General features: G+C 39.0%; 2 protein-coding genes across 2 annotated transcripts; both read left to right on the forward strand.

Annotated features, from left to right (window-relative positions):
- Nucleotides 1–8,369: 8,369 nt before the first annotated feature.
- LOC141816661 (uncharacterized) lies at nucleotides 8,370–9,028 on the forward strand. The gene is made up of 2 exons (XM_074704403.1): nucleotides 8,370–8,695; nucleotides 8,875–9,028. The coding sequence occupies exons 1-2, from the start codon at nucleotides 8,370–8,372 to the stop codon at nucleotides 8,921–8,923; spliced, it is 375 nt and encodes a 124-aa protein (XP_074560504.1). The 3' UTR covers nucleotides 8,924–9,028.
- Nucleotides 9,029–12,161: 3,133 nt separating this feature from the next.
- Nucleotides 12,162–13,091, forward strand: LOC141819347 (uncharacterized). The gene has a single exon (XM_074706682.1). It carries the CDS (start codon nucleotides 12,162–12,164, stop codon nucleotides 13,089–13,091), a length of 930 nt encoding a protein of 309 aa, XP_074562783.1.
- Nucleotides 13,092–19,361: the final 6,270 nt, after the last annotated feature.

Here is a 19,361-nt window from a genome sequence, read left to right on the forward strand (position 1 = left end):
CTTTGATGTCTCTGGCTGCCAAAAAGACTCTACTTAACTATGAGCTTAGAGTAAAAGGTAAAATGTTCGTTAAATCAAAATAAGAAAAAGAAATTGTAGCTACCACTCCAATCGTTCATTAGTACAAGCCCAAAAATATGAAGATCTGCTGCCATATTGACATCAATTGGTTTGCCTAATTCATTTCCTGGACCCACTATTGCAGCCTGGGAGTGTGAGTAGCAAAATAATTATCTTAAAGATGATAGCTCACTCCTAAAAATTGATAATGTTATTCACAAGCCATGAGCACAAGAATGTAAACTCTGGAATTTGAATCTGCAGTAAACAAAATGCTTCAAAAACAGTAAAGATCATCAGGCAGGAACAAAAATTATAGTAAGAGATCATAACTAAATATGTAATAAAAGAGAAATGCATAAAGTTAATCTTTGCAGAACTGACCATTTCAAGCTCGAAATCCAGCTTCTGTGTGGGTCCGAAATATGGTGGAGAGTTTCCTGTTGGATATGCTTGTCCTCTGATTACATCAAAACCATTTTAGCTCAATATGGCTTTCACTTAAACTAAGCTTACCACTCCTGGTAATTAAAAATTCAGGGTGTTACAATTAAGATCTAGCACTGCAAATTCCAAAATGATACATACAAATGAGATAGCAATCATCATTTGTTTTTTTCATCAAGTACATTGAGCATTTGATTTCAGCAACAGAGACATTCTTTAATGAACCTATGTAACTTCTTCTGGAAATATGTATACTTAATACTATAATGGTCCTAAGAACACACACAAAAAAAGGGAAAAAAAGATTGTTCAGCTTGGACGGACAATAGGTGTGCCAGATATCACAATAGAGGAAGCTCGTCCATGATAAGCAATAGGAAGGTGAAACCTGTAGTTTCATAGCCGGTCAGAAAAGGTAAACAATTATTACTCATTAATCTCATTATTGTGAAGGAAATGAATGAATATTTTTAAGTTTAAATTGATCTCTGTCCCTCTGAAAGAAAATAGTCAAAGAACACAATATGTTTGTGCCAAATAACTAAGTATAATAACGTTCTTGAATAGTTAGTTCTAATCTACATTATATCGATTATTTGAATCGATAGTGAGATGATGTAGAGAATACTACTCTTAATCATTTCTAGTCAAGCATTGATATTCAGAAACGATATTAATATGTTGAGACTAGCATATAGGTCAACTGGATGACTTGAATTCACAAGTCATGGATATGGGATGTCGAATTGACACATGGGTATACATTAGAGAATGTATACTGAATTGATCCGTCATGAGAAAGTTTCATGGATCGTTATATGAGTATCATAAACATTCTCATGTGATTATTGGTATGAATAGTCCTTAGACCTGAAGTTATTAAGGTTCCCTACATAAGGAGTTATGTACTTTGATATCGTTAAACGTTACTCGTAACAGGATGGACTATAAAGACGATCACTAGGTATATAACAAATTATGTAGAGAGAAGTGAGTGATGTAGATGAGATCTATCCCTCCCATATAATGGGAGTGATATCTTGCGGCCTCTTGATAAAGTAGGACTATGAAATACATGGTCATGCTCAAATGAGTCAATATGAAATATTGAGCTCATTTGCTTAAATAAGTCTACTTGGGGATCAAGAAACATAAAGATTGATAAGAGGATGACACAGTCTATGCCTCATTGATCAATTTAGATATCGAAGATAGAAGGACATAGTCATACATTATCATAGTCACGAAGGTTATATCAAATCTCGACATTCTTGTCACTTGAGTAGCAATGATGTATTGCTAGATGTCATTCATTGCTTATGTTTCTAAAATGAATTTTAGAGATATTGCCAACATTACAAGAACCTATTGAGTCACACACAAATAACATTCTATTTGGAGATGGATTCATTTTAGTTTGACTAAAAGAACAATTAAACTCATTGAATGACCTAGACTTGAGTTAGACTCAAGTTGGTTGAATTTGAGTTAGACTCAAATTAAACCAAGTTGATGAATGCATAATTAATCCACATTAATCATGCATTGAAAAAGAGGAAGTTATTATACATGGAAGTTATCATGCATGATTAATAAGATTAATCATGTATTGATGAGAATACCAAAAGTCTAAAAACCTTTGGTATTCATAGCATGAGTATAAAAGAATTTTTTTTTTCAAAAACTCTATAGTTCTTCATCTTCTTCTCTCTAGAGACAACCACCTTGGCCGAAACTTACAAGGGTTGCTAGCACAACCACCTTTCTCCAATAGTGAGTGTTAGTGTGGATACGCATAGAGACACGGACACTTGAATGTGCTAGAAATCCGACAACTTTTGGACGAGCGAACACTACAAAAAAAATCATGATTTTACGACGAATTTTAAAAATAAATTCATAGCAAAATCTTTTGCGATGAATTTTTTTTCGTTGATATAAAGTCGTCGCCAAGCTTGGCGACAAAATTTCTCGTTTCGTCGTAGATATTTACGATGAAAATTGAAATTCACCCCCAAATTCATCGTAGATTTGCGACGAAAATTGAATTCGTCACAAATCTACGACGAAAGCGTTTTCGTCGCAAATCTGGGATGAAAATGATTCGTCATAGATTTGCGATGAATTCAGTTTTCGTCGCAAATCTACGATAAAAATATTTTTGTCGCAAATCTGCGACGAAAATGATTCGTCACAGATTTACGCCGAATCCAATTTTCGTTATAAATTTACGACAAATTTGGGGACGAAATCATTTTCGTCACAGAATTCATCGCAAAATCAAAATTTTTCTTTCCTATCCCTTTATTTGTTGATTATCCCGTAGATACAATACACGATCCAATCGGATCGATTTAAATTTTACAAATAACCTGTATACATATTAATATCAATCCACATCCACATACACATATTAATTCACACAAATTGAAATCACAAACATCCACATCCATATATATCAATCCACACTTTATAAATATACATATTAATCCACATCCACATACACATCTAAATTCATACAAATTGAAATCACAAACATCCACATCCATATATATCAATCCATACTCTACAAATATACATATCAATCCATATCATGATCGAAAACATTAATATCACTCCAGAACAACATGAATATCAACATAATGAAATTCAAACCAATACATCTAGTCATATAAATCCATATATACAATATATGTAATGTTAAGAGGGTTGATTAGGACCAAGAAAAGATGCAATAGAATCATCGTGCTCGTTTTTGCTCTCCGGAGACTCTGCTTCCTTCTCCCTCAATATCTTTTCTTCTCCTGCATAAGAAAACATGATAAAGAGAAAGTATCATTCTTAAAATTAAAACTTAAACCTATAAAATAAATATGTAAAGACTTACCTCTTCTTCTGAATTTTTATTCAAAAAAGCTGTTTAAAAAAATTAACAGTATTACTAAAAAATATAATAAAATAAAATATTCTATTTACTAAAAAATATAATAAAATAAAATATTCTATTTGTGGCAAACCATTCCCCATTTCAATTTGTGTGTAATATGTTCATGAGTCTTAACTAATCATATTCTTGAGGGAAGCTAAAACACATTAGAAAGCAGGATAAAGGTAATAACCTAAAACAAGTTTTCATATTTTGATGGTGACAGTTCGAAGAAGATTTTATAACGCTGAAATGTGATCAATCATACTACACTTGATAATGCTGAGTATTAGAAATTAGGAAGCGAAACATATGAAAAGCTATTGTGGAGATGAGACACTTTCTAATAGCTAGATTAAGATGGTTATCCATGTTCAAGGTGCTAAAGAGTTTCTATAATTAGATGGAAGGTGCAATCGGTAGAAGGCAACCAAAGGAAAGCTCTACTTAATACAATTAAAAGTTACCTAAAGCATATGAAAATTATAGTGATATAACATATAAACTTACATAAAGTTCGATGGAGAAAAGATATAAGATCCATATAGTTGAACTCAAATATTTGGTAATGTTAGTTGTTAATAGAGAAATCAAGTCAAATGGAGTATATAGAATAAATGATTGCTACCACCACAAACTTTCGAATTTGTTAGTAGAGAAAGCATTGAATGTGCATAATAGAAATAGAAACAAAACGTTTCTGAGCTAAACAAGATTTACTTGAGAATTTACAAGAAGATAAGGGGGGAAAGCCCTGAGAAAGTTTACCTGGCGATAAAGTGCTACCACCTGTGGTCCGCGGTCAACGGCCACCAGCCGCTGCGCACGGCCAGCGACACTCACAGCCGGTGCCCCGCGGCCAGCAGCTAGCGGCGCCCCGCGGCCGGCGCCCCGCGGCCAGTAGCCAGCGCTGCCCCACGGCCAGCAGTCGACGCTTTGATCCGAAGCCCATGCGTCGAGCAGACAAGCAATGGAGGAGGAAAAGAAGGAGGAAGCGCGTACCTAGCTTGGAGGCCGCCTTTGTTGAAGAAATCCATCCAAAATAGAGCATTTTCTGACTATTTCTAACGGCGACGTGAGCAGATCGCGCGAGAGAGGAGAAAACCCCTAGATTGGGTAAGTGGGTATCGAGGCAGATTCAGTGGTTAAGTGTCGATTTTGGCGACGAAACGATTTCATTGCAGAATAGGGATGGCAACGGGTTCGGGGATTGGCGGGGAAGCCTTCTCCATCCCCGTCCCCGAAACCCAAACCCATATATCATCCCTGTCCCCATCCCCGTCGGGTATCATAATTTAAATATCATCCCCGTCCCCGTCGGATTTCGGGTATCCAGCGGGTTTCGGAGATCCCCACATATTTCGGAGGTGGTTTTCCCCGCGGGTATTTCCATGGGTATCCCCATACCCATACCCATCCCCATCCCCATCCCCGTCATGACATATTTAAAAAGTATTTTTAAAAATTTATTACTTTTTTATTAATTAAAAAAAGAAAATATTATTTGTTTTAGAAATAATGAAACAATAGTATTCAAACAAGTAATTATCAATATGACTTATTTTTTCGTTTGATATAAGGATATAATCAAATTAATGAATCTCAATGAATGAAATTATCAAAGTCGGGTTCGGGGATGAGGACGAGGAATTTTTGGAATACCATCCCCGACCCATTCCCGCTTTCCAAGATTCGGGGATTCCCCATCCCTATCCCCGCTTTCTCGGATTCGGGGATTCCCCAATCAAAATGGGATCGGGGAACGGATTCCCCATCGGGTCCGGGTCTAATTGCCATCCATATCGCAGAATTTGCGATGAAACACATTTTCGTCACAGAATTGGCGACGAAAAGGTGTTTCATCACCAATTCTATGATGAATTTTGCGACGAAATCGTTTCGTGGCAAAATTTTAGCAAACACGCGGTTATCGAACTAGATTAGGGTTTATAAGTTAAATTTTACGACGAAAAGGTGTTTCGTCGCCAAATTCGTTGCAGAATTGGCGATGAAACCTTGTTTCGTCGCCAATCTACGATGAACCCTGTTTCGTCGCCAATCTGTGATGAAACCCTGTTTCGTCGTCAATTCTGCGATGAATTTGATGATGAAACACTTTTTCATCGTAAAATTTTGCTAAATTTTAGCGATTGCACAATTATCGGACCAGATTAGGGTTTATATGTTAAATTTTGTAATGAAAAAGGTTTCGTTGCTAAATTTGTTGCAACATTTGCGACGAAATAGGTTTTCGTCGCAAATTGGTGACGAAACAGGGTTTCGTCGCCAATTCTGTGACAAATTTAGCGATAAACCCCCATTTCATTGCAAAATTTCACAGTGAACACGTGGTTATCGGGCCAGATTAGGGGTTATATGTTAAATTTAGCAACAAAACGATTTCATCGCCAAATTGGCGACGAAACCATGTTTCGTCGCCAATTCGGCGACAAATTTGTATTTCGTCGCAGATTTGCGATGAAATATTATTTCGTCACAAATCTACAATAAATTTTGCACAAAAATTTATTTTGCAATGGTTTTTTCGACAAATTTTATTTGTTGCAAAATGAGCAACAAATATTTTTTTCGTCGCTAAATTTGTTGGAAAATGGCGACGAATCCATTTTTTGTCGCAAAGTTTCTTGCAAAGTTGTGACGAAAATAATTCGTCCTTAATTTTCGTTGTAAAATTGTCATTTTTTTGTAGTGGAAATAAGAGAAGGGCATGCACCAAAAGTAAACCCTATTAGATAGGATTCATAGATCTAAATTTGTATGGATTTTCGCATGGATCGCTCAAGGAATCTTATTTTTTACTGTGAACTTTTATTTTATCGTATAGGATTCCCAACAATATTATATGATCAAATTATAATAACAACTAAAGAAGACTTATTTCGTTTTATTAGGATACTTATGATAACGTTTTGATGTCACATATTGGGTGTATGCAACTTGATATTGTACTTCTAATATGTTAATAATGCTTAATTTGAATAACGTGATGTTTTGAGCATACTTTTGCTAAATCTTAATACTAGATGTTCTTCGATTGAATAGTATTTGTTATGCATTGATTATGTTTGTTAATCCAATATTATATAGTTGAATATTACGAGTTTATAACTATGTATATATAAGATTTGATTTTTGCTCATGTGCACATGTAAACTTGATGCAAGTATATGTTTTATTTCTAATTTTGAATGGTATTAATTAATATGAATAATCACAATTTGCAAGGTTTGGATAGGTATTCAAAGTGTAGAGTTATAGGCTTATTATTAATTATTAGTATATGAAAGTCAGTTTAATTTTTTAGTTAGTAATAATTTTGTAATAATTATGGACTATTTCTAAGTAATGTTTATTTTTGACAATTTTTTATTTAAATATATGATAATGGTATAAGTATTTTGATTTTACTATATGCTAGCGTTCTTAATTTTATCCTTCTAATGACGTCTAACTTTACTATTGAAAGGATCAACACTTTATTCCACTTCTATGTAGTGTTTTTGTTTTCTATTTCTTTCATGGAAATCCTTGTATCATGTGAATCTTAAAAATGCATAAGTCATGTAGAAAACCTTTTTGTTGTTAGTCCTTGTATATAATAGTAAATGCTATCATTTTCATACTTGTCTCCCCTTTGATGATGATAGAACAATAAGAAAATGAAAAGTTTACTAGTTTATTATTTACTGTACGTTTGTAAACGAAACCAATTAACCGATAATTGTAGCTGATGAAATTTTATTCTTTAGGGATATTTTCAGCAGGAGAAATATTATGAATAATTTTTTAGTTCAATAAAGAATTTTGAATTCTTGATCTATTGTTGGGTTGGGAAGAAGAATTCTTTCCATCTTAGATTCCTTTCTTTCCTTCAATCCACACGTTGAAGTGAATAATCAAATAACGAACAAAGCCAAAAATAATAAATTTATAAAAGATTTCTTCATCTTCAAAAGATATCCTAAAAGGAAAAAATATAATGATGATACTACTAGAACTATAGGTCGTCCTGGATGTAAGGATACAAATGAGTTTGTCAGAGTCCTAAGAGCATACTAGTATCTTGCGCTTACATTAGTCTCGTGCTTACATTTCAATCTATGAAGGTCCATCAAGGTAAAATGAACCTGAATAGACCCACATTGTTTAAAATGAAAGTTTAAGGGTATAGATATGTATTCCTAGGACCTCTAGCAAAGCATTGATGTGGTTTCACACTTCCTTTTTAGCTATAGATTTCTATCAATGCAAAATTACCGTTTCACCTTAATAAATCTATGTTTCTTCAAATGAAGTTTGAGAATATGGATGGTCCTTAAGACCCCCATGAGTACATTGTTGTTCTCAAATTTATACTTTGACATGTGGATATCAACATCTATAAGGTGAAACAATAATTTCACCTTAACAAATATCAATATGTCAAAATACAAATGTGTGATCACCACCAATGTGCTCTTGAAGATCCCATAAACTTATGTTTTTTATATTTATATTTTGAATATATAATGTAGGTCTATTAAGATAAAATGATCTTTTTACATTAAGAGACACATTAAAATACAAGTGTGGGACCATCAATTTACTTTTGGAGGTTCCAAGGATTCATTAAGATCTAGTGTATTCTTACCACCAACTTATATTCATATTCTTATATCAAAATATTGATATTTATAAGTCCAATTAGGTGTGAATAATTATTTAAGAATTTTACGTAGTTTTACTTTATTAAAATAAAACAAGTTGAGTTTTTTTTCTCTCTCTCTCTCTTCTTGTCGAATAAAACAAACTTTGTTGAGCTGTCAACAGACAACTCAACAAACTCCGAAGTCAACTGTCAACGGACGAGAGATACAGTTACATTTAAAGATAAGAGGCGGCCGAGCCGGCGGGAGGTGGAAGGATGAGGTGGTCGATGGAGTTCCTCTGCTGCCGCCGCGCCGCCTCTCGGCCGCCGGGGGACAGGTCAGCGCCGTCGGACGCACGGCCTGCAGCGGAAAAGGCCGTGACTTCGGCAGCGCCTGATAAGAGGCGTAGTCGAAGGGCGGCGCTACCTCTGTGGAGGCCGTCTCTGGGGTCCATCTCGGAGGACGCCGCCTCCGCAGGGGTAGTGAAGAGTGGTGGAGCGGGAAGAGGGATGGCCAAGTCGAAGCTGAATCCGAAGCCGCCGAAGCCGGCGGCGATTAAGGTGGAGTCCCGAGCCGGCAAGGACGTCTACAAGTGCGTCAACATGCATGAACTGTAAGTTGAAAAGGCACCAAAACTAAGATTTCTTCTTCATATATCTCGTTTCTGCTCTGGAATTTCAGACAAATTAAACTACTCATAATCAACTGTCCTGCAATCTGATGATAAATCCACAGTAATTATATATTGTTGTACCTTTAGAATCTGAAAGGCATATTTGGTCGCTTCTTCAGGCATTTTGGAGTGTTGCCGACGTTTGCTCCTACAGCCTTTTTATTCTGATGATTGATTCACGGTATTAATCGATGGCTTAATTGGCTGAGGGATCGGTGATCGAGTTGCTTCCGATCCTCAAGTATACATGCATGTTTATGTATATTTATTTATTGTGTGGCTTTAGATGTTGTTTTAAATATCATAATTAACTATTGTAATCTTTTCTCCTTTTTGAACAAAGGTGGTTAATAACTCTAAAAAAGTCTCATATTGAATGAATATCATTACACTTCTAGAGTTCCTCCGTTTAATTTGTTCTGTCTTTTTCTTTTTAAATTTTAATCCTTTATCACTATAATCGTTGGTGCAGAGAGTATCAAATGATCGAACTTAAATTTTGATAATGGTAAAAGGTTCAAATTATGTTTGATCTAATGAGCTTAATTGAGTGTACAAGTAACACAGAAAATTAAAGTCTTAGTTGTGGTTAGGCAAAAGAAATCCTAATTGCGGCTAGACAAAGAAAATCTTAGTTGCGGCTAAGCAAAGAAAGTTCTAATCTAGAGTATTAGGCGAAAGACCTGGTTTGAAGAACTGGACAAAGAAGTCCTGGTCAGGACGACTAGGCAGGAAGTTTTGGCATATCAGAGTACCAGGCAGAAGTCTAGGCGGATTTGGAGGACTGAATGTTTAGCATAAAAAACCTGGAGGTCGAGGATCAAAACTAAGTAAAAGTCCAACAGGTCTGAAGGACTTGGTTGGCAAAAGATAAATTCTCCTGAGTGGAGTGAGTGAGGATGCGTTCCCGATGAGGGAAACAGTAGGCGTCGATCTAACCTAATCTTTAACTAGAAACCTGAAGTCAAGACCAAACAGTTTATAAAACTGTTATCCTTTTTGTTATATTTTAGCTTTTGGACTAACTTGTGATGCAAGAAAGGAGGGCTAGAACTTTGTGTTCGGGGGCACCCTTATTTAGATCCAAGCGACTGGACAGTCCAAGCTCTGGGATTGTATCTAGGTGATCGGACGTCAGTCGAACGGGCCAGTGAGGCAGATGAAGTGGTAGAGTCCCAATGGTTAGGATACCTCAACCTTTAGGCACCCCGGAGAGCTTTCAGGCTCCCAGATTTGGATAAAACGTTGCAAAGTCAAAATTGATACGACAACCTCTACGTCAGCATACAGGCGCCCGGAAGATGTCGAGTCAGCATCGAAAGTGGATTGACAGGACGACATGGAGGCACTCAGAAGGACTTTCAGACACTCGGATCAGGCCTTATAAGCAGCTGCAAGGGGGAACCCTAGCATCAATTTAAGATGCTTCCACAACAACCTCCTGTGCATAAATCTTCAATCCAAAATGTCGTCGTCATGCCAAGGAACTGCATCGACTATCGCAAATTCATTACTACTCAGTCGTACGTAAATTACATATCATTTTTTTTGTACTTAAAGTTTTAGGACGGTATAAGTTTTACCAATCCTAACTTATTTGTAAAAGCGATAAACTCTTTCTCATAAGAAATGAGTTAGTTTAATGAATTATCCATCATGGGCCTTGGAGTAGCAGTCTGTGGCTATGAATCAAGTAAAATCAATTGTGTTCACTTTTATTCTTTTCCGTTGCACATTCTGATATTTTGTTTTACGTAAGTTTTCGTAAAAGAGTGAAAATACGAAACATAAGTATGTTTTATGTTAGCGCTATTCACCCCTTTTAGTGCTTTTATTTGATCCTATAATAATCATAAAGGTATCAACTTCACATCAAATTATAATCAATCGTCACACTTATAGTGGTTCATTGAATCTATTTATATATTTTTAAAAAATTTAAACCTTTAAAGTCATCAAGGACAATTCTAACCAAAGGTATGTTTTGATGATCTTAAGGTCTTAGATTTGTGTCGAATATGAATTGTTGCACGGTTAATATTCACATGAGTTTATCCATATTTTTATTTTCAATTAAGCCTTTTAGGGCTTCAAATTCATGTCAAAGAGGTATTGTTGCACTTCTGTTTATATTCCATTTCAGATTGAGTCCTTTACAGTCATAATAACTTTTGTCAAAAAGTATTTGATGACTCTAAAGACCTCAAGTTTGTATCAAATGGGGATATTATTGTACTTCTAGTGTTGTTTTTTTATCCATATTCTTATTTTCAAATGTTGAGATTTTTATAGTCATGAATATATTTTTATTAAAAATATTTCATGGATATAAATGCCATAAATTGTGTCAAATGCACACTGTTACACTTTTAGGAGGCGTGAGTCAATCTGTGTGTTTTTTCTTTTTCAAGATTTAGAACCCTTTAAAATCACTAAACACTTTTAATCAATAATTCTTAATAGTCCTAAAGACTTCAAATTGTTACCCGACATTATTACACTTCTAATGGTCCTATGACTCGGACAATATTTTTATTTTTATTTATTTTTTGAAATTTGAAATCCTCTAGAATCATTAATAAATATGGTATGTCTTATTTATGTATTCAATAATAAAATTGATATGGGATTATTTTTATTTCAATTATCTTTTTAATATTTTAATTTTCATAATTTATGGAGAGTTAGATCGACCTTCGGTAAATAGAGAATTGGACAGCTGTTGGCTTATGTTTACCGAGTGAACAGGAGACAACCAGTTTCCGCACGTGCTCCGCCGCTTCCTCGCTCGACATGCTCTGCCCTGCCTCATATTAACACCTATTGTTACCATAAATAACAGAATTGCCATCGTGCTTGGTTTCCACTGAAGCTTCTCCATTTTTAATTGCAGCCTAGCGTAGTGGCCTTCCTGTTATTTATGTTAAAACTATGGATATAACCGGAAAAAAATTCCTGGTACTGTCGGCTTCTCCAGCACGTCGACGTCATCGTTGCCAAAGTACCTGCGATAGCTCATTGCCGTTCGATCACGTCACTCCCCTATATCGAACGGTCGAGATCATCGTAGGGAGCGACCGCCGACACGTGGCAGTAGCTAGTACTTGTTGTTCTCATCGTTAAAAAAAAACAAAATATATCTGCCTCTTCGTAGGTATATCACGGTGATTTACCTGGGACCCACGTCGGACCCGCGCATAGCTTTGAACCGCATTCTGGGTACTGCGACGGGGCGGTGTTAATTGTTCAAATTCTCACGAGCGTCGAAACCGCACGAGACTCGTCCAGTGAAAGCGGTACGCGTGTCCTTCCTTCTTCGTCTCCTCCCTCCCATATAAAGTGACAACGCTTCGCCTTCTTCCTCTTCCACATCGCTTCGCTTCTTCAACATCTGCAACAGAAAGTCATGGCGAGCAATGGCGAGAAGCGAATCCACGTCTCCCACTCCACCTCCGTATCATCCTCCGGCGATCGTCGTCGGAAGGCATCCATTAACCTCCCCCCATCGGTGGAATGGGTTGCCTCCGCGCAGCAACCGGTACGCTTCTCTCATTACCGCGTTAACTCGTCGTCGACGTCCCGCTTCCTTGTTTCACCTGCTTCTGCTTCGGATTCAAACCACCACCCCGTCTTCCTCCAGCGCCAGCCAAAGCTACTTGTTCCGAAGATCGAGCCCTTGGAAACTGATGTTGTCGCCGATTCAGTTTCTATCAATGGCGGCGGAGGATCTCGTGGCTTCCTCCGCATCCGATCGATTGAGTCGGCGCCGATGTTCGTCAAGGCAACAGATGTGCCGCAGGGTTTGCCCTCCTGCAATCTGATTCCCACCATCGAGTCACCGCGCAAGCGCTTCCAAGCATCATCGGCTACTTCTTCCGCTAACTATTGGCTCCGGGCTCCTTCCCCGGCGCCTCCGACTCTTCGGCCATCGCTGCGGTCGAGCGAGCTGTCTCGTCTTCGGCGGAAGAAAATAAGCGACCGGATCCGTATCATCGAGTCACTCATGCCGTGGGAACGGCGGATGGACACGGGGACGCTGCTGGAGGAGGCGCACAAGTACGTCCGCTTTCTCGAGGCCCAGGTGGCAGCGCTCCGCACGATGCCCGACACCGCGGCATTCGCGGCCGCGCACGTCTCGTCGGGCCGCGGCGGGGATCTTCTTGCGCTGGAGCAGCTCAACCGCCAGCAGATGCTCCGGGTGCTGGTGAACTCGCCGCGGGTGCAGGAAAGGCTCTACGACAAGGACCTCTGCGTCTTCGCGGCGGAGCAGGTGACGGCGCTCCGACGATCGGCAGACTTCAGAGCTCTCTCTGCCACCACCGTCGACGCTTCCTGATCAGTACCCGACGCAATCAAAAGTAAAAAAAAAAACAAAAAAAGCAACTCTACTTCCTCCCTCCCGCAGCATGCAACAGTGGCAACAGGTGTGCTTACGATTACCAGTCTCCATTCGTCCTTTCGATTCGCCTTTCCGTATAATTAATACTCCCCTTTTCGAGAGTGTTGGTGATCAAAGAGAGCGAACAAGAAGGCAGGCAGGCCTTGAAGTTCTTTTTGCAAGTGAGCAGTCTCCTTTTTGGGTTACTGTCTTGAGACTGTGAACCGATTGCTTGCTATCGCTCTTTTGTTTTTTTCCTTCCCTAAGAAACCAAACAATTCATCATTCAAAGTATCGATTAGTGTGTTAACTGAGAGTCCCAATGTACAGAGTCTTTATCTACGAATTAGTATAAGAAGACTGCAAAGAATTGGCACATGAGCAGAGCATTCTCTACTCGAAGCAAGGTACATGCATCAACGTGATCATTGCTCTGTTCTTTTTTACGTTGTCACTTGCTCGATCCACACCTCTAGCTCTCGAGTTCACTGAGCTCCTCCCTAAGCTCTGGTTGTTTCCAAGCTAGGCTCCATAAACTCCTCTATCTAGGCTTCTAGCCTTAGTATTTTCGCATAATTCTCTATGTACTTGCATAATTCTCTATGTACTTGCATAAGCATATATGAAAACAAAACAAATTTTAGTACTCAAGTACTTACATACGGTGCTGAAACCCGAAATAAATTTAACTGAAACCACTTTTTTTCAATATATTAAAATGCATAGTTAAGTTTAACGATACCGTAAGAGTCATTTCTTTAACAATCTTGCTTTTTTTTTTTTTCATTTTTAACAATCCGTTTAGATTAGGGATATTAATAAGCATATGAAAATGCAAGGGAATTAAAAACTTAAAATTTCAAACTCGACCTAAATTTACTATTGTGAGAGGTTGATTAACTTGAACCTCAACATTATTTTTACCTTTTGTAATACATCAAAAACTATTAAATAGTATGGGATAGAAGACGCACAAACTTAATCACAGAGTATATCTATAATAGCATTCAATCAATTCATGCATAATCATTTTAATAATAATCATGGCACATTTTCCATTATCAAAATTTAGTCATGGAAAACACACAATGCAGAATCATAGTATGGAAAGCCAGATTAATTTTCTTGGAAGACAACTTTGAAATGTTAGTTGTGGAACGACGCATTGTTCGTCTTTTTCAATTTATCTTGGTGGTCTGCTAGAAATTTTCATAGAATCAAACTGATTACCTTTAGGATAGTTAGTTCGACTTGAATATATGAATTATTAAAAAAATATGATAATATGTATATCAAAAAATATATATAGTATGGTAATATGAATCAATAAGCATGATAAGAACCTAGAATCATAGTTATGATCTTCTAAGTGTGATTAACAATTAAGTAATAATGGTTGGTGTGCAACGATTCTATAATAACTCTATCTACCCTTAGGCTACGTTTGGTTCAAATTATTATATATAACCTTGGTTATGTGATTACCGGATAATCACATAATCAAGATTATAGGATATAAAATATAATCTAATATTGTTTGGTTCAACTTATTTATTTAGAGTGTTAGGATCGGTGCGTTCGCTAGAGGGGGGTGAATAGCGATTTTTGACTTTCTCTGCAAATTTGTTAGCGGAAGCAAAAAGATAAAGAATAGATTGCAAAGAACCAAACGCTAACCCGTTCGATTTACTTGGTATCCACCTCAACGAGGTGACTAATCCAAGGATCCACACACACAGCCCGACGATTCCACTATGAGAAAAACCTCCTTCTCGAATCACACTTCGAAGGCGGAGAAACCTTCACAACACGATGTCTTCCTCGTACAAGATCTTTAATGAAGTATGAGAGGAAGAAAAGAGCTTTTACAGATGTCAGAGAACAATAAAGAAGATGAAAGAATGATTGTTCTTTTCTCTGCGACGTTGACCGCTCTTTTTATGAAATTCAGTGCACCAGTCGACTGCTCCTAGGGCCAGTCGACTGATGGGCTTCAACGGGAATTAAATATGCATTTAATTCGCCAGTTGTCACCCCAACGGCAGTATATCAGTCGACTGCTCCATGGCCAGTCGACTGGTCCCAGTCGACTGTCAACTCGACTGATTTTTCTGTGCTTGTCTGTGTGTGCTCCGGATCAACCCCAGTCGACTGCTGGCAGGGCCAGTCGACTGCCATAGCTGAAAACTTCCCTTTTCAGCTTCTCTTCACCCCTTAGCCTTGATGCAAGCCTTCAAACGTCTTCCACAAGCCTCGTGCTCTTCCTTGCACTAGCTTGAGACATTTCCCTCGACTTCATCGTGCTAAGATATCCTTGCCAAGAGGCCTCGCCTCCGGGACTTCATCCTTGCCAAGAGGCCGCGCCTCCGGGACTTCATCCTTGCCAAGAGGCCGCGCCTCCGGGACTTCACCTTTGCCAAGAGGCCGCGCCTCCGGGACTTCACCTTTGCCAAGACTCCATTCCTGGACTTTCCTGTGAACTCAAGTCACACATGTTAGATCAACAACACATTGCCTAACTTAACTGATTTAGCCAAACATTAAAATCCAATCACTTGGGGCACGATTGCACCAACAATCTCCCCCTTTTTGATGTTTGGCAAAAATCATTTAAGTTAGGTCTTTAAATACAACATGTATAATATCACCATGCATAATCATGCTTTAATCAGAATTAATCAAGTAAGCATAAACATTTAGCATGAATAAATAATCATTAAAGCCTAACTTTCCATTTCATTCTCCCCCTTTTTGACATACAGCAAAAAGAAATAGGGAATATCAGAGCAAGTAATGGATAAGAATTCAATCGTTTCAAGAGAAATGGATAATGGCAAATGCTATAATTTCTCCCCCTGAATCCTTACCTCTCCTTTGATCACTCACTAAAACCATAAAGCATACAAGCACGTTAGTGAACAAGGAGTACATTCAATGTTGCAAAATAAAATCAAGGATTCATTGAGAAAAATCAGCATAATACATTAAACAGAGAGATCAGTCGACTGCCATTATCACCAGTCGACTGATGCCTGATAAACTGATTATCAGTGCCAACTTCGAAAAACCATAACAAATTCATATTAATTCAGAAAAATATGTGATTTGACCATGTGATTTTTATGACCCATAAGTAATTGTGAAAAATTGTTTCACCATATTTTCAATTCTAAAACATCATTTTGATACTATGTGCCAAGGAATTAGAATTTTCAATTACCATGCATAAGTATCAAAATATATTTGGGTATTGAAATGTTGTTTGTACCAACCCTTTTTACTAGTAGACCAATTATAGAGCATATATAAAGCATTTGATGTCAAGTTGTGGTCAATTTTCAAGAAAACAGGTCAAAATCACAAAGTCACAGTATTATCAGTCGACTGGTATCTGTCTCAGTCGACTGATGGCTGAATTTCTGATTTTTCAGCCCAACTTTAGAAATTCATATTTAATTCAATTTTCGTCCAAAAATTCTAAAATTTTACAATGTAATTTCTTAGCCCATTATCTGTGAGAGAAAATTAGTTTCAAAATTTTATCATCACTAGAAGGTCGTTTTGATACTATGTATCAAAAGTTTGAAACTTTGAGTTTAAAGACTAAGTATCATCCTTTGGAATGAGTAATTGTTTCTCTCTTTGATGATTCTAGGATGTTTGACTCCATAATAGAAATGGTATGGGAGTGTTGAATTCTTGAAATTTTCAAAGAATTGTTTTAATTTATCTTTATTAACAAATAATTTTAATCCAATATGCTCCCCCTACATATATTGGTTTTGACAATCCATTTAAAATTCCAAGCTCCCCTTTAACTTCCACAATGTAACTTAAACCATTTTCATTCTCCCCCTAAATCCATGATTAGCTCATATAGCAAAATCCTCCCCCTTAAAATAATATGGATAGAACTTGGTGCTCGTAGGCGAATGGAGAGAGCTTTGGTAGCTCGTCTCCGGATTGGTCCAGAAGGAGCCTAGGTGGCTCAGGACCGAAGTAGCCGGGAACTTGGTGTTCGTGGGCGAATGGAGAGAGCTTTTGTAGCTCGTCTCCGAGATGGTCCAGGAGGAGCCTTGGTGGCTTAGGACCGGATTGGCCGGGAGCTTGGTGCGAATGGCCGGGATGGTCCGAGAGAGCTTTGGTAGCTCGGCTCGGGACCGTGAGCTTTGGTAGCTCGATTTCAGGGAGCCTTGGTGGCTCAGAACCTGAGTGGCCCTTGGTGCGAATGGCCGGGATGGTCCGGGAGAGCTTTGGTAGCTCGGCTCGGGACCGTGAGCTTTGGTAGCTCGATTTCAGGGAGCCTTGGTGGCTCAGAACCTGAGTGGCCGGGAGCTTGGTGCGAATGGCCGGATGGTCCGGGAGAGCTTTGGTAGCTCGGCTCGGGACCGTGAGCTTTGGTAGCTCGATCTCAGGAGGAGGGCCTTGGTGGCTCTTTGGTAGGTCCGGGAGCCTTGGTGGCTCTGATTCCTCAAGAGGAGGGCCTTGGTGGCTCGGTCTCTTGATTCCAGGAGGAGGGCCTTGGTGGCCCGGTCTCCTGTTTGGTCCGAGAAAGCTTTGGTAGCTTTGCTCGTGACCTGGACTTTAATGTTTTATCCATCCTTATACTATGTCCTTGTGCTGGAATGTTTTTAATGCTGCTTTTGAGTGTGCAGATATACAGGACAGGTTATGGAGGGAAATTCAAATGGATGGTGAGAGTTCCAAGGCGGGCTTTTGAGCTGTCTCTTCTGCAGGGAGAGTTCTGTGACAACGGACGGCAGCTGGTGTCAGAACAGTGCAGGGATCCGTTGGGCACAAGAACCAAGCAGAGGCTATAAGAGAAGCGAGAAGCAGCGCTGAGGAAGAGAGACTCACGCATTTACTGTTGATCATCCTTGAGAGCTCAGAAGCGCCATTGCCAATCTTACGAGAGCCTGATCGTGAATCGAAGAAGAGGAAACAAGAGCAACGTCCTGTGTTTGGAGGAACAGGCTTGTGCTGCTAGCTGTTCTTGTTGGCTCTGTCTAGAGCAACGTCCTGTGTTTGGAGGAACAGGCTGAGCAGCAAGCGGTTCTTGTTGTCTCTGTTGTCCGATCTTTGATTCATTGTATTCTCCTTGTCTTGAGCTTATCTTTGTATCTTTGAGACAATCTGTGGAGAGGTTCCTCCACCGAGAAGGAGAAGATTATAGCCGATATTTATCGGGGTCTGATCTGCCGAAAGATCGAGGGATCGTCCACCTTACGGACACGCCGAGGAGTAGGAGCATCATCTCCGAACCTCGTAAATACCTTGTGTCAAGTGTGCTGATCTTCAGTCTTCGTGTTCTCTGATTGTTCATTCCGCTGTGCCAACGAAGACGAAGGAAGAAAAGCGAAAAGTGTGGACGGCTATTCACACCCCCCCTCTCTAGCCGGTATCCAAGAGATCCAACAAGTGGTATCAGAGCGAGGCTGCTCTGTCATCCGGATTAACACCCAACGAGCAACATCAAATGGCTATGAAGGAGGGATTCAGCACCACCAGACCCCGTTCTTCGACGGATCAGATTTTCAGTATTGGAGGAGCCGCATGGAGTATTATTTGAAGACCGACATCTCCATGTGGTTTTCAGTAAAGGAGGGATTCACCCCTCCGAAGGATGAAGAAGGAAAGGAGCTTGACTCTTCGAGGTGGACAGCAGAACAAATACGAAAGAGTCAAGCTGATGCTAAAGCAGTGGTCACCCTTCAGTGCGGACTTAACAGAGACCAACTCACCAAAGTTGGTCCATTCACAAGCGCGAAGGATCTGTGGGACAAGCTGATCGAGCTGCACGAGGGTAACCGGGACTCTCGTGTGGCAAAGAGGGACTTGTTCCTGAACCAGCTGCAGAATCTCACGATGAAGGAAGGGGAGACCGTGAGCGAGCTTCACGGAAGATTCAAAGAAATCATCAACGGCCTTCACTCCATTGATGAGCATATCGAAAACCGTGATCTCGTCAGGTATGCACTTAAATCTTTTCCGAGGAACGCCTTGTGGTCATCCATGGTGGATGCGTATAAGGTTTCCAAGGATTTATCTACAGTTAAATTAGATGAATTTTTCTGTGAAATGGAACTGCACGAGCTTGCTAATAAAAAGCAAAAAGAGAAAGGTATAGCTCTGTGTGCAGGTGAAAGGAGCAAAGGAGGAAGGAAGAGGAAGGAGAAGAAGAAGAAGAAGAGGGCACTGAAAGCTGCGAGGGATGAGTCCTCATCAAGC

Source organism: Curcuma longa, chromosome 2 (assembly GCF_044706935.1).
Source record: "Curcuma longa cultivar G26 ecotype Majalengka, Jawa Barat chromosome 2, ITB_CL_G26_1.1, whole genome shotgun sequence".
NCBI lineage: Eukaryota > Viridiplantae > Streptophyta > Magnoliopsida > Zingiberales > Zingiberaceae > Curcuma > Curcuma longa.